Source organism: Centroberyx gerrardi, chromosome 11 (assembly GCF_048128805.1).
Source record: "Centroberyx gerrardi isolate f3 chromosome 11, fCenGer3.hap1.cur.20231027, whole genome shotgun sequence".
NCBI classification, from domain to species: Eukaryota; Metazoa; Chordata; class Actinopteri; order Beryciformes; family Berycidae; genus Centroberyx; species Centroberyx gerrardi.
The window spans coordinates 8,622,204-8,646,194 of record NC_136007.1 but is presented as its reverse complement, the minus strand read 5'-3'; the positions used below and the strand labels follow the sequence as shown (position 1 = coordinate 8,646,194).

The following is a 23,991-nucleotide window of genomic DNA, read 5'->3' as shown; positions in this document are numbered from 1 at the left end:
ACTAGTCTTAGATGAACACTCTTTCTCTAAGACACTTTATGCATGCAGTCACTTTTTTTTACTGAAAACTTGGCCAAGAGATTAGCCCTTTTATATATATATTTTTTTTGTCGGATCATTTAAAATATGCATGTTTTTGGAGAAGGAAAGGTTATGGAGAGGGTGATGCCTTGAGGTAGTAGATGGAAATATACTACATAATTTAAAAGCTTAAACCTCCTTTGTTGGTGTTTGTCAGACCTCAGAAACCCCCATTGTTTGCATATACTGTATATGTGCTCTCATGTGCGCTGTTATTGTGTGCCGTCACATTGTACATTGTACTGTATCTTATGGGAGTGCACAAGTAGATCTGTTATTTCCCTGACTTATTTTTCCTCTGTCAAACACACACACACACACACACACACACACACACACACACACACACACACAATTACCTTAATGCTGCCCGCTGTAAAGAACACCCATAAAGTCCATTTGCTGTAATGCGCCCCGAGCCTCCCTACCGTCTGCTCCCTGGGGAGAATTGTAATGAGCGGACGGGCTGCAGGCTGACAGGAGGAGGGGCATAAATCCAGGGAGAGGATGGCCAATTCAGGACGCACTCTGACCCCAGGCGTAGTGCGCCGTTCTGGGCTCCAGGACCGCGCGATGGAGGGTGCGCTGGAGGTCACCCGTAAAAACGCTTAAATCAGCTAGTGAGCTTTAGAACCTCTTGGTGTGAATTTAGCTGAAAAGGGAGATTTGCGGGTCATAAAAAAAAAACATTTTAATCTTTGGAAATTGCATGCACACAGGGGTCAACAAACATGTACGTGGGCACACACACACACACACACACACACACACACTCCCCCTGACCTTGTGGCTAATGGAGAACACTGGTTCTACTTTGTCCATGGCAGTGGTCCCACTCCTTTCCTTCAACACAAGCTGTTGGCATGGACTTGTTCTGGTCCTATATGACAAGGCAGTGTGTCACACTAGACAAGGACACCTTGACTGGTCTTTGGCCTCAGTTCCATAGCCATCAGCCCTGATGTTATATCTGTGTGTGTCAGAGAGAGAGAGAGAGAGACGGAGACTCTCCTCCCTTAAAGGACAGTATTGAAGCACTTAGGATTATTAAAATCAGAGGCAGAGGCCAGCAGTGGAAGCTTGATGGATAGCACTGAGGTTTGCCTGCCAGCAGGAAAGAGGGAGCGGCCTAGCTCCCGCACTGCTCCACGGAGTGATAATCACCGTGCGGTCCACAAACACTTGGTGGTTGGCGGCAGTCATTCTGTCATCTGGTTGGGGGCGTCAGATTGTAGAGGTGATTATCTGTCTCTCTGCTGCCCTTCGGAGGCCCGGTTAAAAGATGAATGAAAGAGAGAGAGAGATGGGAGAGGAGGAGAGAGAGATAGAAAACAGACTCCAGGGAGAAGAGAGAGAAGCAGAGAGGAAGAAAGAAAGGGAAAGAGATTGTGTGGTAACGTGTCTAACCGTGTGTGTGTGTGTGTGTGAGAGAGAGAGAGAGAGAGAGAGAGAGAGGTAGAGAGAGATCAGACTAATAAAGAGAGAACTGAATGGGGTTGTTTGTCTTTCATCTCCAGCAGTGTTGTCAGACCTCGTCTCTCTCTGCCTCTAGTGATCCTCAGCAGAGGCATGAGATGAAGGAGGAAGGTAGGCGAGAGGGATCAATGAGCGGAGCTTAGGGCCAGGAAAGAGAGCAGAACCAGATGGCATGACGGAGCAGTATTTCAAAAGGGGAAGGCAACGTTATTACTTTTCCTCATTATTGATGTGCGTTTTCTTTTTGAAATCTTAACTCTGTGCTTCTCATATCAGAAGTTCTTACACTAATGGGGGCAATTCCAATAAATATGGAAATAATACTTGAATTGAGGTCAAATATTAACTATTCTGTGGCATTTAGGCTTGGGCGATATCCAATTATTATCGAATATTGGCCCAAGCCTAATGCCATTTAATGAAAATATAACTTTACGTAGGACGATTGTGGGATGGGACTTACAGATTCTTTTGTTTTTAAAGTCTTCGAATGTCTAAAAAATATATAATAATCATTTGCTCCATGTCTTCGGTACACAATAACAGCATTTATCTCTGTGTAGGAAGATAGTAGGTTGAGAGATCTTTTTGCCTGAAAGTGCTCCTAATGTCTAACAAATATAATAATCGTTTGCCTTCTGTGTGGTCAAAACGCGCTGACGACCATCTTTAACCTCTGTTTAACTTGTGTACATGTTGAGCTGATTGCACTTGTCAGTTTGTGTATTTCTCTAACTTCTCTGCTGTCTTCTCTGCCTGCAGGCCCTCATTCAGCTGCCAGTCTACATCTCCCAGTGCGAGGAGGTCAGAGTGTTTTTCGAGACCAGACCTGAAGACCTCAACCCACCCAAGGAGTAAGTACACAAACACACACACACACACACACACACACACATACACTCGGCTCCTCCAGCATTACACTCTTACCCTCAGGCTGACAAACAACCCCAAACATCCCTCATTGTTCTCCTGACGGATATCATTTCATGTCATGTCATGCCCCGGCGGCAGTTAGCCACGTCCCGGCAGTAATCAGCGCTACACACATTACACCCTTTAATGGATATGATGTCATACTCCTGCTGCACTACCTCCGGGGCTTCTCTAACCTACAGAAACCCATTTAACGAGTCCTTTAAACCCTGAGTTTGCGTTTTCGCATGTCGCGGCAGCTCAGTTCAGTCGCCAAGGCTCTAGACGACTGAGGTAGGCCTGCTCAGTTGTCTCTTGGAAATATCACTCAACACATTAGTGTCATACCCAGTGCTGACAGTTACTATGTGCCAAAACCAAGTCATAAAGGGACTACGACCACCGCGACCCAACACACACATGCACACATACGCATTCACACACAAGCCTCGGTTACAAACGTGTTGTTATTAATGTTGCCAGCACCTTTAGGGCGGTGGAGGTTACGGGCGACTGGTTTCATGGAGACCGTAACGTGGGGCGCGGACTGTGACCCTGGGGACGTTCTCAACACCAACAGCTGTCAGCTGAGGCATTAGTTTTAACCTCTCTGTCATCGCATGCTGGTGTGTGGCACCGGGCGTTGAGAAGTCGCTTCGGTCGACGGGAAATTGAGTTGATAAGTCCTGTGATATATGCCTCGAGTGCATGTAGGGGCAGCTGTGGCGTAGCGGCTAGAGAAGAGAGATGGTGACTGGGAGGTTTTTTGTTTCGTATTGCTGGACTAGGTGGGGAAGTCTGTGGGTGCTGGAAGTGAGCGTCTAAGATTCTCTACTCTCTTAAAGTCCCCATGAAATGAAGTCATGAAATGAAGTTTACTTTTACTTCCTGGAAAACACAGTCGCTTTAATGGTGACCTCATGCTGCACTAATAGGTGTAAATATACATTTCTAACCAACAAAACCATCAGATCCGCACCCCTCCCATCAAATAAAACTGCCTTTCTCTCCCTGACTCATATTCCATTAGTTTAGGCTTTTGAACGATCCTTCACTGCCTTATGTCCCGCCACAAAATCAAAGTAAAGATGCCATTTCATGGGGTCTTTAATTTTTGCTATTGGTATGTCCTTGAGCAAGGCACTTCCTCTGAGACTGTTTGGTGGCAAACTGGGCAGCTCCCAGGTGTGAGTGTGTGTATTCATGTAATTTTCCCTCAGTCAGCTTACCTCAATCAATGAGGGGTTTATATTTATCATAGCAGCATACAGCCCAATATGTTGACTCAGAAACACTGTTGAGCCAGTTAAATTGCAAAATCTCGCTTTACTTATGCATGAATTTTTAACACTCTAGCTCATGTTTTTTTTTTTCTCAGCTTCATATTTTCGCACAATCAAAGCATGTTTGCCTGATGAAGGTCTGAAGTATCATGCAAGTGTAGACAGTGTGCAGGATTATATTTCTTTCTCAGTAGTCAAGTCAAGTCAAGTCAATTTTATTATTATGTATAGCACATTTCATACGCAGGTAAGTTCAATGTGCTTCACATAAAAAGGCAAAATAGTAACAATAAACAAATAAGGAGATAGAATACACACATATATAAAATACTCCACATAAATAAAATAACCTTTCAGCCATACATACAACGCACACACACATACATAAAATACAGCTTTTTATAACCCCTGTCCTATTCATACAACAGCACTCACACACGTAGGCTATCTACCTCTTTGTTTTTTGTCCTAGACTTGTCAAGACTTTTAGGTGTGCAAAAATTCATTTTTTTTTCTAGCTTCATATTTTCAAAACAGCTCTTTTCATTTTTAAGCCTTTTCTCTATAATTTGTTAAAAAAAATCTGTGTGTCTAGTGATGGACAGCACATCTTGTTTTACTGTTCAGCACAATACCTGTCACTATTAACACATCTTTTTGAAAGCGACACCAGAATTACATTCACAGTCTTGGTATGTAGCTAATGCTGTTATCAGGTGAGTGAGCAGATAGGGGTTCAGTGTCATGCTCAAGGACAATTAGACAGGACACATAGCTGTTACGGGGATTGGAAGTGTGACCTTCTGCTTATGGGACAGGCACTCTAACCACTAGGTCACCCTGTCATAATATGTGTTGTCTGTAACTAGGCATGTGAATGGATTGAACGTCATTTTTAAAGTGTGGTACTGTCTCCTGCACCTAGGTAGTTTCACAAAGCTTGCTACAGTTCTTATGTTAATATGCCACACAGCAGGTGCTTCTCTCATCCCTGGCATTTAACAGCTCCAACATTCTGTATCTGTCCTCATGAAAAATAAACTGCTTCCTATTAGTGTGTTATGAATATGAAAACACTTGCTTCACTTGAGTATTTAAGAAAGGACTCAATAATAATCCTACTTATTTTATGATGCCATTTGAAGCTTTTATCGGAGCAATCCTATGATTGAATGTCAACCTACCCATTAAAAATCGGACTAAATATTTTTGGAACTAGACGTCCAACAAAAGTGTTGGTTATTGTATTATAACACAATGCAAAGTACAACGCTCCTGACACAATGTCATTTGCAAAACCACTCAGTATGCACAAATCAAGTAAGAGCAAGGAGTATTCCAAGTTAGGAATTAATACTTGTGTACTCATTATGTGAGGATACTTTTCATTCCTCAGTGGCTGCTTGCCAGTTTTATGATTGCAGTCAAGAGCAGACAGACAAATCTACAAAATAGTCACCCAGTGCCTAATTGTCCGATGACAAATGCACAAAATGTCTGGAAGAACCGAAGGCCTGTCTGCCATTGATCTGTATGAATGGTTGCTGACTGCTAGGTCTCTCTCTCTCTCTCTCTCTCTCTCTCTCTCTCTCTCTCTCTCTCTCTCTCTCTCTCTCTCTCTCTCTCTCTCTCTCTCTCTCTCTCTCTCTCTCTCTCTCTCTCTCTCTCTGTCGCTCACTCACACACACACTTAGTCTTCTGTCCTCCCTCGGAGATGGTTGCCAAGGACACATACCTTCTGAGTCCTCATACAAAACCCCAAGCATGTGGTGGGAGAGGGAGGAAAGAGAGGGAGCATTTACTGGACGAAGATGAATATAGAAAAGACCTTGGTTTGTCTTTATTGAAATTGGATTACGGCTCTCTGCTAATGCAGCCTGTTGGTTGGCTGACTGACAGCAGGGCCGGTCTACAGACACACCAGCCACCATGGAGGAAGATTTATCACCCGTCTATAAATCTACTTTGCAGAGAGGGACATCTCAGGAGGAGGAGAGAGTGAGAAGTTGGACGAGGAAGGGGAAAGGAGTTCTTATAGGAAGAGGAAAGTAGAGGGTGGAGAAAGAAGGGAAGAGGAAAAGAGAGGGCATGGGAGGGAAGATGACGTAAGGGGGAGGAGTCTGTGTAGAAAGAGGAAGTGTTGTGAGGAGAAGAGGAGGATGGAGGAGAAGAGTGGAAAAGGGAAAAGAGAGGAGATCATATATGAAGAAGTGAGTAGAAGCTAGAGGGAGAGGAGGAGAGGGAAGGAAAGGAGATTAGACTTTATAAGAAGACACTAGATGAAAAAGGGGCTGAGAAGAAGAGGGGTCGGAAGGAGAGGAGTTAAGGAAGAGAGAAGATGGAAAGAAAGGAGAGGAGCCTGTATACAATGAGGAGAGGAGTGGGAGGAGCGCACTACAACCGAGAGATAGAAAGACAGAGAGAAGATTATGAGAAGAGAGATCGATTACTCACTCAAATCATTATTCTGTGAGACCTCTGTGGTTTGGCACCTGTTTATGGCATCGGCTGGCTCCAAATTTAGAAACCAGCTGGCTTTTAGTTTAATAGGCCCCCGAGAAGTGAAGCCCGGAGTGACTCCATCCCTCTCCTAGCTTTGGTAGACGTCACCCCATCTCGCCTCTTTTGTGCAACAGTCCAGACTGACGCAAACCCAACAATCTGCTCTCTGTGGTGATGCTTTGTATTCCTATTCGACAGCTCACTGGCCACCATGACCCAAAGTTATTTGATGTGAGCGTTCCCATGAAAGTTGGAAATTGAAGTCGGCCCGGTAGTGGTGAGATTGTTTTTTAGTAACGAGGCACAGAATACACTCACGTGGGTGGAGGGGATTTGTTTGATCCAATGCTCTAAACCGGTTAAAATAATTATGTTAGACCAAGCCTTCAGATCATTGGCTGGGTCTGGTGCATTGCTTGACCCTGTTTTCACCTCAGCTCCAAATTAGCACACACACACACACACACACACACACATTGCTGCCCTTCAGTAGTCCAGATCACTGGTATTGCTTGGGTTGGCCTGTCCAGGGTTTTCTTTCTGTAGTGCGTTAATGGCTTCACTTATGGGTAAAGATTTATTGTGACTTGAGCCTCGACAATTAACAGCTCTGCCAATCGAACAATGCTTTATGTGATTGAGAGCATCCATGTTGATGCAGGAAAACGAAAGGAACAGTTGCCAAGGAAAATGAGCAAGGGAGATGGAAGAGTGAGTTAAGTAGAAGTGGAAGATGTGAGATGGAAAGAGGAAGAAGAGAAGAGGCTATAAAGCAAGGGGGGGGGGATATTTCGATTGCAAAGAGGGGGAGACACAGAGAGAAAGAGAAAGCAAAATGCTTAGCTTTAGCCATCATTGACTTTTTGGGCATCTGGACATTGAATCAGCTCCTGACTGCTGCTGTGGAGTGATGGACTATTTGTCCTGCTAATGTCTAAACCAGACACAGCAGATGCTGTATCGAATTTAACATCAGACTTAATTTCAGAGATCAGCTATCTAGCATCTCCCTGTTCACACAGGCCACAGAGAGAGAAAAAGAGAGAGAGAGAAAGAGAGAAAGAAAGAGACAGAGGGAGAGACAGAGCCCTATTCTTTCTCATATGCATCTGTAACATTGTAATACATCTGACAGAGAAAGGTACATGTTAGCTGCAATCAGTTTAAGTGCCTGGCTAGAATAATCAGTGTATGTGCTGTGCTGTGCTGTTAATATTTGGAAGTGACTGTACATATGAGGGCAAATCATAAAATTTGAAAAGGGTACAGTGTTGATACATCACACATTGTCCTACTATAGGTAAAACATGTTCATGGCCAATTGGAAATATTCATAATGGCCAAGAACATTTCCTTTACCTCTGCAAATGTATTTGATATCTCCTGGTGGTAATGTGATGATTTCCTCTGTTTTCCAGGGAGCCCATTGGAAAGAAGAAATCAGGTAAGACACAGCTGTATTTATGTATTTGGAATTAATATGGGGTAAGATGGTGTTTGTTATGGTGTGATATTTTATTTTGTTTTTGAAATAAAAGGCTAAGTGAAGCAGAGAAATAGATTCAGGTATGTTAATAAGTTAATTATTTTACCGATGTTATAGGGTCAAATGGTAGTTGCAACCACTAGTACTGGATGGGTGAGCTTTACAGCATCAGGACAATTTGGATACTGTCAAATTAGTTGTCAGCCATAGAAATGTATGCTAAATTAACTTGAAAATACTTTCCTGTGGTTGTCTCAGTAATTTTGGCAATCATTGGATTGAGCTCTATGGCAAACCCCATCCAAGAAGGTTAAAACAAACCATACAAATTATTTAAATACTATTTGACTGAGGTCTGACTTCTTTCCATTAGCAATACTGTCATCCCTCTACAATATATTTATGATATACAGTTTTTTACAATACATGACATTATTGCCATCTAGTGGTGACATAGTATTGCACACATTCTCTATTGTATTAAAGGGACATTCCACTGCAATATAACATTTAGCTCATTTAAATAGTATCACAGGCCTGATTCCCTCTTGAATATAAAATGTTCTTGACAGCCAAATACTTGTATCTGAAACGCACCAGTCTGTGAAATATAGGCATTTCAATTTTCTTTCTGTACTAAACATTCTCGGCTTTTTGCCTTGTGTTGAGTATTATTGGCAACAAAGGAACCATCTTGCCATTGTATCACTGTTTCTTGTTATCTTATTCTCTCTATCTTCTCCATTCATCTAACATTCTTAAGTTGCATCCATGTCATTTTTTTTCAATTTTCTTCTCCATTCATTTTCCTTTCCATCAGGGATTGTGGAGAGAGCGACTACTTTCCTAAAGCGAGGTAGTAACAGACTGTCATGCTTGGCCGTGCTGTGTGTGTGACCCCGCGGTTTGCTAGCGGCCTGATCCCCCTCTCCTCCCCTGGCCTGGGCAGGTGGGATGTGGCTCTGTTGAGGGCTTGGGGCTTGCTTTGGTACCGTAGGGAGAGGTGGAGTATAGTTGGTGAGCTTCAGAACCAGTGTGGGAGATTTCTTGGGTGCATTCAAGTGTAGAGTGATGGGATAGAGTAGAGAGGGTTTAAGATGATGGCAGAGTTTTACTGTGTAGCTGAATTAGAATCATATGCACCATGCATACAATAGGCAATTTTTTGGGTCATGTAGATTGGCAATGTTGCCAACAAGTAACAAAGTGAGGCAGATTGGAGTTGAGGCAGTGCTGCTCTGAAGGCAGAAACAATTTAATTGGTTGAATTGAACCTCAATGGGTGGAGCCAAACAACCAAGTCTTTTCTGTCTGAGTAAAGTTAGGCTGAAACCCAGTGAAAAAGACAAGGATTAAGAGTGAGGGTAGCTATACAAACCCTGCTCCTGCTACTAGCCATACTAAATTATGTAGGTTAGCTAGTTAGCCTAGCTGACCTTCCAAGTTCAAACTAGCCATACTAGCCTATAGCTATAGAACCTCCTTGCTATAAGCTAGTTAGCTAGCTGCTGACCTTTCAAGATCGTGAACGGCATGGTTATGAATGAATTAAAAAATGAATTCATTACCATTTATATTTTCTATTTATTTTCCGTGTCATCCAAGTTTGCAAGTTAGCTTACTTGCCCTGTGGTTCTTTGACTCCGTCCATTGAGGTTTAATTATCCAATGAGATTATTTCCCCCTCCAGAGAAGTCCTGCCTCAGAGAAATGTTTGTATAACTAAAACTCCAATCTCCTGGACACAGGGTCAAAAATCCATTCCAGATTTCTTGGCAAAAGGCTGTACCTTTGTGAATAAATCAACCTTGTTTAGGCAACTCTCCCTAGCTGCTCACCGAAGGATGTCCATGGCAAGTCAACTGGTATTTTAACCTGCTTGAAGAGCCAGATAAATAGAACCTACTGCATGTGGACTCTTCAAATTGGCACACTACATTTAGTTTCAATACATTCCTGTAGTTTTCTGAGCTCTCCAGTTGTCCTTGTAGTGTCCCATACAGCAAACTCTTCTGGCATCTAAGTAGGTTAAAGCAAAAAGTCTTTTCAGATGCTATTTCACCCACATCTGATGCACAAGATCACAAAATCACAAGATTAGTGTGTGCTGCTGCCCACTCCGGATCGATCCCGCTCTGCTCTTGTGTTGAAGTCACATGTTGATGGAAAATGCATCCATCAGCTCCTTCAGTGATCTGCATGCTGTGCTGGACCACAACGACCCCACCTTCACCCCTCCAACCCTCCACACAAAGGCACAAAGGTCATTTAATAGTCAGGGTGCTATGTAGTTTCAACCAGCAGGTATATTTCATTTTAAATTAATTCTGATATATTGCTGAGTTGATTTAAATCTAGAGTGAATTTTGTCCTCCAGTGTATATTGTAGATAAGCTTTCGGTGAACATAAATGCAGAGGAAATTTCCTTAGTGTTAACATCTGGGGAAATCTGCAAATTGTGATCCTTAGTTATTAGCATCGGTTAGTATTGTGAGCCCTCAGCTTATGAAATATTATTTTTTCCAGGCTGGCTTGGTGCTAACATTGGTGGTGGGTCTTGTTTCGGTGTTGGAAGTCACATCCATGTTGATGACTGGCATAACCTTTGTTTTTTGCCATTTCCTACCCTGTACACTCTCCTAACACCTACCAGTCACTCACATCCTTCATTCCTCCCTCCATTCCTTTATATCAGCTCACCTTTTCTTCCACTTCATCTCTCCAATCACACCTGCCACCTCCTTGTCTGTGTGAATCTCCATACTCTAGATAAGCCTCCTCTCACTGTCTCCTCTTACTCAGCAGCTGTTGAACAAATTGTGACCTTGGAATTAGTTTGACATTTCATAAAAAAAAATGAGCTATTCGCTTAATGTAGCTCTACAAATAGGTCTTTGGCTTTTTCTAAGAGCCTGTGGCTAAAGTTGGATTGTTGGAAAAGTTCATTTAAGTGCGTATAATAAATGACATTTTAAAAGGTTATATTACATTCGGTCAATGAGTTGCTAAAACTTTAAAAGCTCAATATCTCAAAGCCAGATGGAACCTTATAATTACAAGTTAATAGAAATTGTTTTCATCCCTCACATTAACAGCTATTCCAAAGGATTGTTAATGAATGAGAGAAGATGAGAAGAGGAGGCTTTCTGCACTGCAAAAAATCTCCATCTTAACAAGTCATTCGATTATTGAGTCCTAAAATTTTACTTTTCTTAAAATAAGTGAAACAATCTGCCAGCGGGGTTAGATCATTTCACTTGTTTCTAATGCAAATCAACTTGTTTCAAGAAGTTTGTAAAATCAAGTGTCATTTTCTTGATAGTAGTGCAGTGATCTGCCTTATTGACACTTCATTTCTAGAAAATTCCTGAAACTGCATTGGAAACAAGTGCAGTTATCTCACCACATTGGCAGAATTTTTCTCTTGGTTTAAGAAAAATAAGATCTGAAGGCTAAATATGAGACTAAATGACTGGTTAAGATGGACGTTTTTTGCAGTGTAATATGATTGAGATTTCATCCCTGGCCTGCCCAAGTAAAGACCAGAGAGGGAAAAGAGTTACATGTCCCTTTGCTTTGGTGTGTTCCCATAACAGGAGACTCCACCTCAGCTGACCCTCTGCTCCTGGACCAGTATGTGGCTGTTACAGACTACGAGAAGCAGGAAAGCTCTGAGATCAGCCTGCATGTGGGTCAGGTGGTGGAGGTGATCGAGAAGAATGAGTCAGGTAAGTCCAGTCTGGCAGATAATATTTATACTCTTTCATGGCCTCATTACCTAAAGGTTAGAAAAGCAGGCTTGTGACTAGAAGATTGCTGGTTCAGGAGCCAGCAGGGCATTGCTGGAAAAGATCGTCCAAGCTCAATTAATTTCTCCTGGGTAAATAATTGTGTTTCTCGTTTTATTACTTGTTTTTTTACTTACTTAGTTATTTATTACAGTCTCTTTAGGGGACAACTTGTATTGACTGGGCATTCATGTGGTTAGGCACCCACTGTTATCCGTTTTCTAGTTGTATCTGTGTATCTCGTGTTACCTTTTATTTCTGTTTTTTTACTTTTTTCTTTTTTATTCGACTTTTACATCACCGTCTCTTTGGGTTTTATTGTAAGTAAAGCACTTTGTAAACATTGTTTTTAGAAAAGTGCTATACAAATAAAGCTATTATTATTATTAAAGGGTCAAATCTGTCCACAAATTGAGTCACACATTCGCTGCCTGTGGAACTGTTCCAGACTTTAATTGCATCACAAATTTGTGGCTTTGGGAGAGAATCATTCATGTTTACAAATATGAACAGATAACAGTCATGCATTACAATAATGAATTGACATGAATTCTTAAACTGAATGCCATTCTCCTTTTTAAAAGAAGATGTAGGCTTAGAGAACTTGGTGTGCAACTGTGTGTGTGTGTGTGTGTGTGTGTGTGTGTGTGTGTGTGTGTGTGTTGTGCTCCCTCAGGCTGGTGGTTTGTGAGCTCGGACGATGCCCAGGGCTGGGTCCCTGCCACCTGCCTGGAGGCCCAGGACGACCCCGACGACTTCTCTCTGCCAGGGGAAGAAGGTACGCAACCCTCTCCGTCTGAGTGTCATCGTTTAGGGCCAAGATTTCTTCAAGGAAAGGTTCAGGATTTTGAGAGGCTGTTTGGAAAATTTACTCTCAATTCTTACTGTACATGCAAGTCATTCCTTACTCTTGGAAAAATGTCATAGTAAGGACAAGTAAAACTGTACTTTCCATGCGATTTTGACTGACCGTTTCATTCTGCATTAACGCTTGTTATAGTTTGATGACTAAAGCCCCATTCACATCTAGAACAATAACTATAAAGATAAAAATAAATACATTGTTTGTGTTCCCACTACAACGAAAACTAAAACAACATCTAAAACGATAACTATAACTATATTTTTCTGACTTTGAACCTTAATGCTAACAGGAGGCTGGTGCCCATTTCTCAGAAACAAAAACTCTGAGGTGAAATCTTTTTTTTTTTTTTTATGTCCTCAGAGGGAGCCTGATTAGTGATTAATAGGGTAATCTTCTAAAATCTTGACAGCTATGGACCTAAATGAGAATTTTCTCTCTCTGGGTTCATTAAAGCATATTAGTATTCCTGTCAGATGTGGGCCGACCAGAAATATCCCACAAACCATTTTTGGGAGTTAAAGAAATTAGGGTTCAGGACCATTTTTAAAGCATAGCCAAATCTTTTATTGCTCAAGCTAGTGGATAAGCCATCCTGTTCTCTCCATCTGGTGCTGACATACTGTAGCAGCTTTTGTTTTGGCCTATAGTTGCTTTGGCTGCATCATAAAAGATACTTGACAGGTAGGAAGTGCCAGCCAAGGGACATACAGTATAAGGCTAATTTGCACATGATGAGAATAAAACAAGTCACACTGATTCAGCCATCGTCCAGTTCTGTGTTCTCTTTAATGAACATGCAGTGTGGAGGGAAGTACACAGCAGTGGCAAATGCAGTTCTCTGACTAGTGAAGCAAAGCAGGAAACATATAAGGAGTATGTGAGGGAACAGGGGGGTGAAAACAGCTGGGGGACTATCTTGTGAGATCCAGACGTCCTTGATTTGTTTGGTGGAGACAGGCACGATGTCCTGGGAAATAAGTTGTGTAATGACTCAGCAGAAATAATAAAGCATACTAATACGATATATGGGAGTTTTCTCCACAGCACAACTTGTTTTGACATATTGAAATGTGTTATTGAGCATTAAAACCATGTAGCAAGCGCAGGACTCAGGATTTGAGACTGGGAAGGGGGCCAAGGGGAAGCTATTGTCCTTGCTAGCGGGAATGACACCTGTAACACTATGATAGAAAACATAATACACACCTTTTCGAGAGTATACAAACTTGGAGTGGTTCCGTTTCACAAACTGGGTATAGCATAGCACCAAGACCACCAGGATTAAAAGTTTGATTTCTACTTGGGCCACCTATACTGAAAATGTTTGTACTGGAAAGAACTTTAGGATAAATACATCCACCAAATGGCATATGTAATGTCCACTTCCTGTTTGCTGACTTCCTGCCCCGCCCACTGTGCTGTGATGTCACTGTGATGTCAGTGCCTCGGAGATTCTGGTCACTGCCGAGGCACGTGGGTCGCCGCAGAACGTTAGGGGATCTATTCAGCACAGGCTTTGGGCAAGGTGGAGCGCACGCCTTTCTTCTCCCCCTATTCTACGTGTGTGTGTGTGTGTGTGTGTGTGTGTGTGTGTGTGCACGTGCACAACTGTGTGCATGTTTGTCCATGTGTATGTGTGCATGTGTGTTGCATGAAAGATCCGAGCATGTAAATTAAACCCTTGCATGCAGAGTGGACTTTGTTTTTCTGTTGCATGTCAAGAAAAATACTTTGTAGTACTTATGACTTCAGTTAACCAGCATTAATAAAATAATTGATAGACCATTAGCAAATCACATAGAATCAGTAGTTCATAGAATCTTTCTCACATAGTCTTAATACATAATGAACTAGCAGATCATGGCTTTGATAGTTATGACTGCATTTCTATCACAGTTCTAAGTTTGTCCTGTTTGTGATGGATATTTGTGGAGGATGTATGTGTGTTTTCTGTGTGTTTATCTCACATCTTCTCACTCCACAAGATGCTGCTCAAACCCTGCCTCGTTTAAGTCAGTTGTAAAAACCAATACACTTTTGTATTGGGAAACTATCTTATCCTAGATCATACAGAGAGACAGTCAGTGTTGTAGGAGAGGTTTTGATCTGTTAAAAGCCCTTATAGATAGACTTGAATTGCCTTGAAAAGCTGCAAGACCCTGTAACTGGATGTAACTGTGCCATTGTGTGCTTTGTCTCCCACACTATTCCCTACATCAGCATTATTTGTGGCTCCCCTGTTTGTGAACCTATACTATAATCTTCAAAACGGATGTTATCTTCTTATATTAAACAACATTGCCTCTTTCCTGCCTCAGAGGAGAAGTATTCGGTGATCTACCCATACTCCGCCAGGGACGAGGATGAGATCGACCTGGAGAGAGGCATGATTGTGGAGGTGATCCAGAAGAACCTGGAGGGCTGGTGGAAGATCAGGTGAGTGAGAAAGATCAACAACATCACTTTAATTTTCCTTATTCTGGGATGCTTCTCTGGCAATGTTAAAGAGTAACTAAACCCCAAACCTAAATCTGTGTGAAGCCTGACATCTAATGGTGAAAAGTATGCTACTGAACTGGCCATCTGCTATTGGCTGGTCTTTGGGGCCAGGTGATGTCACCTTCTATAGAGCACAACAGGTGGTGACATCACCTGACCCCAATGACCAGCCAATAGCAGATGGCCAGTTCAGTAGCCTACTTTTAATATCAAAAATATACACAGCAATATTGACTAAAGAGACAAGTGTTGTCAAGTCTGTAAGTATAGGTTGCATACTTTAAAACAATTTAGTATGAGTGACTATCAGAATGTACTGGAGCTTCTTGAAAATTGATTTGGCATTACAGATACCTTACATTATAATGTAGAAAACTGACTTAAATCTGATTGTATAGATTGACTGTCAGCAATTCTACCTAGTCAGCATACGACCATGCCTTTGTTCAGTATTGTATCTGTCAGCTGAAGTCATTGAGTGTACATCTCTCCTGCTCTCAGGTACCAGGGCCGTGAGGGCTGGGCCCCAGCCTCCTACCTGAAGAAGGTGGACATCCAGACCCAGAAACAGTCAGCAGGCGGCGCTGCCCACGCCAGTGCAAACGACCTAGACGGGTTCTCCAAGCAGAACAATGTGGCCAAAGAGAACCGAGACAACGGCCAGAAAGACAACAAGCTCTCGCCTTTCTCTGACAACAAACGCAGTAAGTGTATTAAACGACGGTCTCAGCGTGTGATAAATCAAATACATTTAACTGCTCACTGTCACTGCTGCGACACTTTGTATTTCAAAGCTGTCAATCTATGAATGTATGAATAAATAATGCCAGGGTTCCTACACTAGTCTGCAATGTCTGGAATGAATTTCATAATTTCCAGGTCAGGAGATGGAATCTTTGTTTTGGAATTGAACAAAATGTCTGGAAAAGATATTTGTTATGACACATTTTACTTCTAGACCTGCTGTCATGTATTTAGTATTTGTGGTATTTGTTGTTGTATAAGAGACTCGTCTTCGTCAGCAGTCGATCAGCATACACCGTATTTAACACTCCATTTATCCAAATGGAAATTGAAATGAAAACCTAAATGTAAAATGTGTAGGTAGAGAATGCGGGTTTTGCAGATAGGCTGGGCCCTGCTGCATTGCAAATGTACAACACAATGACAAGAGTAAATCCTTTAATTACTTTTGTCTTTTCCCTCCACAGAAGTGGGATTAAGACAAAGACCTCCTCCACGCAGGGATCTCACCATTGTAAGTGCCCCCACTTAGAACGATCTCCACTTGACACAATGGGGTTTGTATCGATTTGGCGTTAAGCGTTTATCTTCCACAAGATAACACCGGTGCCGAGCCTCTCTCAGCTGAACTTTAGTCTTACTCTCTGCCTCTGCTACAACGTCCTTCTCCTCTTTCCTTTCTTCTGCCTCTTATTCTCTCTTCCTGTCCAGCTATCTTTTCCCCTTCTTTTTCTTTCCTGTTTTTTGCCATATATGCTCTTCTTTACCCTTTCCTGCCTTCTTCATCCCCTTTATCTCTCCATTTCTCTCCACTGTCATCCACTTCATCTTTCTGTGTCCCTCTCACATCCCACAGCCACGCGGTGTGAACCTGCCCAAGCCGCCCATCCCCCCTCAGGTTGAGGAAGAGTTCTACACCATAGCAGACTTCCAGACCACAATCCCCGATGGCATTAGCTTCCCGGCTGGAGTTAAAGTGGAGGTGAGACTCCAGACATTTCATAACATTGTATCAAAATTAAATGGCAAAAAAAATTTTCTCGCACACTCAGTTTGAAAAAGGTGAAGAATGGAGATGGGACAATATATCGAAATTCAATATATATCGCAATATAAATATGTGACAATACGTATCGTGGGGCAGAAAAATATTATCTGCATTTTATTCTGCTGTAGTAATCACAAATGAGACAGCTTGCCCATCACAATTTAACAAGCTCTCCATCCAAATTATATTATTTACACTTTGTAGTGACATTTTTAAATTGTTGCTTACAATGCTAGAAAGATTTGTGGCTCAGAAATAAACATAATTCTGCACAGTCATACTTTGTTGTCACTGAACTTTTATTTATTACATCGTATTGTGAACCCCATACCGCATATCGAATTGTATCGTGACATCAGCATATCGTCCCATCCCTAGTGAAGACTGTTTGTGCCAAAAGGTAAAGAGAATGCACAGGTGTGTGTGTTTTTTTTTTTTTCAATTGTGATCAATCTTAAAGTGATAATTTCTCCTCTTTTACCTACCAGGTGATTGAGAAGAATTCAAGCGGTTGGTGGTACATCCAGATAGATGACAAAGAGGGCTGGGCCCCTGTCACCTTTATTGACAAGTACAAGAAGACCAGCAACGCCGTGCGGCCTAATTTCCTGGCCCCTCTGCCCAATGAGATGGAGAAGCTGAGGCTGGAAGATGGTGGTGGTTCTTCAAGCATCCCGGGTGCAGATGACAGCTGGTCTAAGCCTTTACCAGATGAGCCAACCGTAGCGTCTGATTCCTGCGCCCGGCCCAAGCTGAGAGACTGGAAGTCCAGCGCTAGCAAGGGGGCCTCTACCTTCTCCGGGCCTTTACCTCCAGCTCCAGCCGCCCCTCCAGGGGAGGAGAAACCAGCTCTGCCGCCTCGTAGGGAGTCCATTAATAAGAGCTTTGAATTGGAGGTAGCGGAGAAGCCCAGGTCTGATCTTTCCAAACCTTTGCCGCCCAAACCACCAGCCCCTGGGGTCATCATGCCCCTGGTAACCCCCAAGGCACCCCCCTTCAAACCGGAGAAACCGCCAGAGCCCAAGAAAGAGGACAAGAGCAAGGCCCTTCACCTTAGGAATGAGATGGGGCTTGAGTGTGGCCACAAGATCTCTGCCAAGGAGGTGAAGAAGTTTAATCTGAAACCCGTACCTAAACAGCCACCAAAACCTAAACCAGACGTCCACGAGGAGAAACCAGAGGCAGCAGGCCCAGCAGTGTTTATGAAACCCAAACCAATGATCCGGCCCAAACCTGTCCCAGCTGCCAAACCAGATCCCCCAGCAGAGAACAAACTAGATATCACCAACCTAAGGAGCAAGCTGAGGCCTTCAAAACCTGCGGATCTTGGCTCTGGATCGGCAGAAGTGAACCATCAGAATGACACCTCAGCGGCACCAAACAGCCCCCACCCCAGTCCACCTCCCAGCTCTCCCCCCATCAGTATCCCTGCTCTCAACAACGGCAAGCCCTCTGATGAGCCAAGGTTCCCCCCAAAACAACTCAACGGTCATAGCCAGGAGAGCTCATCCCCCCCTGCAAAACCGGCAGTGCCTCCCCACAGAGAAGTCCCCCAGCGACCCCCCGCCATGGTTCCAAGGAGACCCCCTCCTCCCAAGAAGACCGACCCATCCAGCCCGACCGAGATCAAACCGCCATCTGCTCTAAAAGAAGCCCAGGACGTCGCCAGGCCCGGACCGCCCCAACTCAGCAGACCCCCTCCCCCTAAACCCAAAGCGTTCGCTCTGCCGCCTCCTAAAGACAAGGAGAAAGAGGAGCCCAAGGCCAATAAAGTTCCTCCCAAGCCCCCGCTGAAGAGCGAGAAGCCGGGCCCGCCCAAGGACAAGCTCCCCCCTTTACTCAAGGAGCCCAGTAAGGATGAGCTGTACCTAGCTGTGGCGGACTTTGAAGGCGATGAACAAACATCCGGCTTCAAGGTGGGTACAGTGTTCGAGGTGATGGAAAAAAACAGCAGTGGCTGGTGGTTCTGTAAAAATGTAGGAGAAGAAAACGAGAGCTGGATCCCCTCGAATTACCTGAGCAAGAAACCTTAGGTACTGAATGTCCTCTCAAATCCATGGCCCTTTTTTAATAAAAAACAAATAAACTAAGGATTTAAAAAAACAGAATATCACTATTTTGTATTTAATTAGCCTTTTTTTTTTATTTATAGGTACCCTTTTTTCACATTTTTGTTAAATTTCATTTTTTATAGTTGTATTCTAGCTAAACTGAACCAGCAATAACACATTATTTTGTTGGGTTTTGTGATGTTTACTTGTTTTTCGTTTTATCCAGATATTACATCAAATCTTAGGTAAACCAATTGTTTGCTTCTGTTCACATTTTTGTGCCATATGTTACTCAAAGCCTGTGTCACTTTTACAACTACGTATTCAAGCCTAGAACAGCAGTACATGTATCTACGCCCTTGCCTTCTATGATACGGTGCCTCAATATAATATGCAAAGTGCTTCGATGCTTAGATATATGCAATTCTAGTGGTTGTCCCTGTTGATTCTCAAAGTGTTTTTAGGAAAAAATCAATAGACTTGTTCCCGACAATGTATTGCCTCTGGAAGAAAAGCCTACGCTACAGGAGAATACACCAGATGAATATTCAAATTCAGCCAGTCTTTTCCCAGCAGTGGACACACAAAAAAATTATTCCTTGCCTTCTACAAAAACTGCGTCTGAACTCACTGGGGGAGTTCAGTAAGGACACCTGGGTGCAAATAGAATTACTACAAGAGAAGTCTTTGCCAAGCAGATTTTAAGTAGTGTTATACTAGAGACATGCATATTAGTTTTCGCGCCATTGTAATGTTTTTTTGTTGTTGTTTTCTTGTTAGACTGCATAATTAATGTTGCAATGATTTTTAACAGATGTGCACTTTTCCAATCATTTCAGATGAGGTAGGTTTAAGGTTTGCACATGGTGGAGGAGAGGGGAAGAATGCCATGGAGCATCTTATTAGTCTAGCCATGTTTTGTATACTCATTGCAACAAGAATCCACTAATGTAAAGTTGAGGGTAAAAAAATCCAAAATGAGAACTTGAAAAATATGTTTTCTGTCATATCTTTTACCTTCATCTTGAAGTTATCACACACCAAAAAAGAACCAGAATCGTCTTTATTTGCCAAGCACATTTGCCTACATACTCTACTACAGTGATTTGTGCAATGATTCACAGTATTGTAAGTGTACAGTCTGTTCTTTACAAACCGAATTTTGGTGCTCGGCTAACACAGCGAAATATGACCATTGTATAAAAATAATGTTTTACATTAATGCTTGACTGGTCTCAAGCAGGGTCATCATAGCGAAATAGTTTTTATTGTACAGTAATGAGAGTCATATCATAACTGTTGTCACTTTTCTCTGATGGTCCATCTGCTATGTCTTTTTTTATTCTGTAGTGATGAGGGTGATGATTAGAAAGAGGAAGGGACAAGAAGGAATTTGGTTGGTTGCTTTATGGAAATCGCTTGTTGGGGGGAAAAGAGAAAGAGAGTTGTGTTTTGTCTGCCAAGAGACAAATCTGTCACTGCTTGGGGGAAAAAAACACTCGTGGATTTAAATGTATGTGAAACAACAGGCTGCTGATTTCATACCAAGTAGTCCAGAAATTATTGTTGTATACACCTTTGTATTAAGTGTTAGGTTTACAAAAGGAATCATGGGTGAAAATGGCAAATGAAAATAAAAGGTAGTAATTAATGGTTTTGGGCAGGGTCGCTGACAAGGCTGGGAGTTGTAACTTGCTGATTTATTGCATTTTTATCTGTCAATCTGTTCTGCTCCTAGTTGCTATAATGTTATACCACCTTCCATCCCATTTCCATACAAACATCTGTTATCTTACCCACTATGAACACAACAATGTGTCTTCTGTAGGTGATAATATACCTACAATTGAGTCAGACAGGTGGATTCAGTTGTACATATACAGCTATATTTAATTGGGCAATAGTGAGCCAGGCAAGTACAGTATTTGAACACTACAATGCAAGACAAATGTATGGGGTGGTTGTTGGTATGATTACTTCAGTACTGTAGTCTGCTATTTACTTTGCTTTTTTTCCAATGTATTTCTCATTACATTGACTCTTCCTTTACTTTCATATTAAGTCAATAAACATTTCTGATTTTTCAGCTGTCATACCGTGTGTATTGATGTAGAAAGTTTAATCAAAAATTTAAGAGAAAAATGTTTACTGCTACAAAGTATTTTTGTCTTTTTATTTCTTGCCAATTTTTAATGAAGTGACAGAAATTACTAAGGGAAATCAGAGGGCTATTATAGGGATCCAGAATCAGTTGCCTTCACTATATAACCGGTTTAAATTGAAATAATTAATTTGTGTAATCGAGAACCTTACAGGAAAATGTGAAATGTATCATGATGACCAAATTATGTTGACACACAGTTTAGTAATTAGAAAATCTGTATTTATTAAGAGTTATTTACAACAGTGGTTCCTTCTGATGGACAGTTTCATTCACACTCACACCCCCTCCATACAAATAATGTTATGTAAACTAAGGCAGGGAGGAAGACATGAATGCAGCCACTAAACATGGCAACAGAAAGAAGAGGAATTTTACAACAAATTAAAATACTTTTGAGTGAGAGAGAGAGGAAAGAGAGAGAGAGATCAGATTAAGCTGTACCTGATTACTGACCTGATTCAATGTAATTCTGCAGGCCAAACTGGTCTAGAAATCACTTTATCTCACTCAAAGGCAACAAGGTCTTCAGCTGCAAAATATAGTTTCAGTTCAAGATTCAAGATATACAGGTATGTTACAACAGACCAAATTGTTGCACTCCCTCAAAGAACATATGAAGAGTTATGTTCCAAAATGAGATCCACTATTTGAAAAACGTAAAACCTACTCTTACTAAATTATTGCTGAAAAACCCATTAAAGTCATTTGCATACCTTGTGTTGAAGATGAAAAATCTAGATTTTTTTTAACTATTGACTGATACATTTCAAGCAACTTTTTTTTTTTTTTTTCTAAAAGTGGATAAATATTATTTTGGAATGAAACCCTTCATATTATTTCCCCTTCTCAGTGCAAGGGAAGGCAAAGTTGATGAAAAAATAAACCTCTTAAAGCTAAGCAATGACATAATATTGCACTTTGGTTAGCAGACAGTGCATTTAATAGAACCATAGAACAATTATACACTTAATATATTTTTTAATTCTGATTTAAATCCCCTATTTGTTAACATCCTTCAAAGAACAACAGTATTTTGCTTTGGCTTGGTCAGTTCCCATCCAGTGTGATAGAGATTTTACAGTAAAAATACAACTGAAAACAAATGTCATAATAGAAACACTTTACATGAAACACAATTAGTCTTCCCGTCTGTTAAAATCTCACCCCTAAATAATCATTTTTAAATGTAAAAAAAAAAAAAATGGATAACTTTGGATATAACTTCCTCCCCCATTTCAAACAAGATATAAAACTTAAAATTATAATATGCAGATCCTTCAAACCATGGGTGTTGGTTGAAAATTAGCAAAAGTTTAAATTAATATTTACAGTGATTAATCTGAATTTTTAGTTTAGTTTGTCCTTTAACAGTAAAAATAAATAAAAGCAAAATTTGGCAACTGGATGTACAACATGCATCTGACTTGTAGACAAAAAGTAATTGAGCCAAGACATACAGACACACAAAATATATCAGTAAATTAGATCAGTTTGGGTTTGTTTTTAGTTATGATGATCTTTGGAAGACAGCAAGGACATTTTGGGGTAAAGAAAAAGTGCTTAGTTACTGGCTCAACAGCATTTCACGAAGCGTTATATTCATTTTCTGCTTCATGCAAAAAGAAATTCCCTAGCTGGGCGTCTTTGGACAACAAGCAACTTCTTACCAACAAATAACCAACAAAGTGTTTTTCCTCTAATATCTAATCATCAAGATTGATAAATGGTTGGGTGTCTTAAGACCATCCAACGGCCACTTTATCAAGTTAGCCTCATGTTTCATTGGTAAGCTCTAAGAGGCAGACTATAACAGAAAAAGGAAATCAAAACACTGTATGGAAGCAGATGCTATATAATCAAGTCACCTGAAGCGCATGATGAGCTGTGAATCCCATCAAATAATACAACACTTGTAATCAAAAGAAAAACTTAAAACATGAATTAAAACATAAATATTTCCTAAAAAAATTAAAAGGAACCTAAAGGAGGGATAAGTATGCTGCCAATACCGGCAAAGCAAATAAAAACTGAGGCAGCAGGCAATCATACGCCTCCAGGTGTGTGTGTGTGGTGTGTGTGTGTGTGTGTGTGTGTGTGTGTGTGTGTGTGTGTGTGTGCTGGTCCTAACAGTGGCCAGGAGACGGCGTGCAAAGTCACAGGGGCCATTTTATGTGTTGGAGGAGTCGGCATACGGCAGGAACTTGGAGAGTTTGTTGGGTGAGCTGGGGTTGGGGCATGCCGAGTTCTCACTCATCCTGAAGAAAGCCTCCTGCTCCCTTTTCTTCTGGTTTAACTCCTCTTCAAGGGCCTGGGGGTGATGGAGGGGAGGGGGGAGAAGAGGGAGGGGGGAGAAGAGGGGTTATAGTTGTCTCACTGCAGGACAGAAACTTCACTGGCCTTTGTAGGCACGAACGAACGAGTGATTACAGACTTGCATCATTTGACACTCCCACTTTGACGCTTCCGTGACGCACTGCAGGTGGAATATCTTAAGTGTCAGCAGCACTGGCATGTTTATGATTTTAGAGCATTGGCCTGCCTTGTTAAGCTTGATTACATACACTGAGCTAATAATAATTTCTCCGGGCTAGTAGAAAGAGCAAGGACATTGAGCTGGTATTTTTGTCAAAATCGTCGATATGAATTTGGAAAATGGTAAAAGTGAATTTAATTATAGGCTGTCCTTTCATTTGTTGTGCATAAAATAACTACAATTCTTTTGAATGAAATGAAACATTGAAACATGAATGAAACTTTATATTCTACCATCCCAACAGGAAACATGATGTACCTTCTTTCTGGGTTTCAGCTGATCCCTCCAGTCCCTCAGCTGCTGGTTGTGTTGCTCATCCAAGTACTTGAGCCTCTGAGTCTCATTCTCAATCAGCAGGTGGCATTTCTCATTCTGAAGCACACAACAAAGTCCTGTTAGCAACTTCAGGGCATTCACTGCGTTTGTATTGTGTGCTGTCCTGAAGACATGAGCACAAACATCACCACTAAAAGAGAAACTGTATAAAAAATATGGATTCATCTTCAATCACATGGACTGTGCCAGATTACATGTGGCAGTGAGGCAAGGAAACTTTGT

The 23,991-nt window shown here is 41.6% G+C and overlaps 2 protein-coding genes across 4 annotated transcripts in view; one reads left to right on the top strand and one right to left on the bottom strand.

Annotated features, from left to right (window-relative positions):
• The window catches only part of sh3pxd2b (SH3 and PX domains 2B), a 50,452-nt gene extending 29,102 nt beyond the window's left edge, over positions 1–21,350 (top strand). The window contains exons 5-14 of one of the 3 annotated variants that reach the window (XM_078286859.1): positions 2,320–2,411; positions 7,673–7,698; positions 8,561–8,596; positions 11,338–11,469; positions 12,206–12,307; positions 14,713–14,830; positions 15,395–15,597; positions 16,105–16,151; positions 16,494–16,619; positions 17,174–21,350. In XM_078286859.1, the coding sequence (XP_078142985.1) occupies positions 2,320–2,411; positions 7,673–7,698; positions 8,561–8,596; positions 11,338–11,469; positions 12,206–12,307; positions 14,713–14,830; positions 15,395–15,597; positions 16,105–16,151; positions 16,494–16,619; positions 17,174–18,718 (2,427 nt within the window). In that variant the 3' untranslated portion in view covers positions 18,719–21,350. Of the gene's footprint in view, positions 1–2,319; positions 2,412–7,672; positions 7,699–8,560; positions 8,597–11,337; positions 11,470–12,205; positions 12,308–14,712; positions 14,831–15,394; positions 15,604–16,104; positions 16,152–16,493; positions 16,620–17,173 lie in introns of all 3 variants that reach the window. The other 2 variants (XM_078286860.1, XM_071916314.2) reach the window with 2 other exon arrangements.
• Positions 21,098–23,991, bottom strand: part of stk10 (serine/threonine kinase 10) — a 58,631-nt gene continuing 55,737 nt past the window's right edge. The window contains exons 19-20 of the mRNA XM_071916312.2: positions 23,692–23,805; positions 21,098–23,208 (exon numbers count right to left, since the gene is read on the bottom strand). Coding sequence (XP_071772413.2) covers positions 23,068–23,208; positions 23,692–23,805 — 255 coding nt within the window. The 3' untranslated portion in view covers positions 21,098–23,067. The remainder of the gene's footprint in view (positions 23,209–23,691; positions 23,806–23,991) is intronic.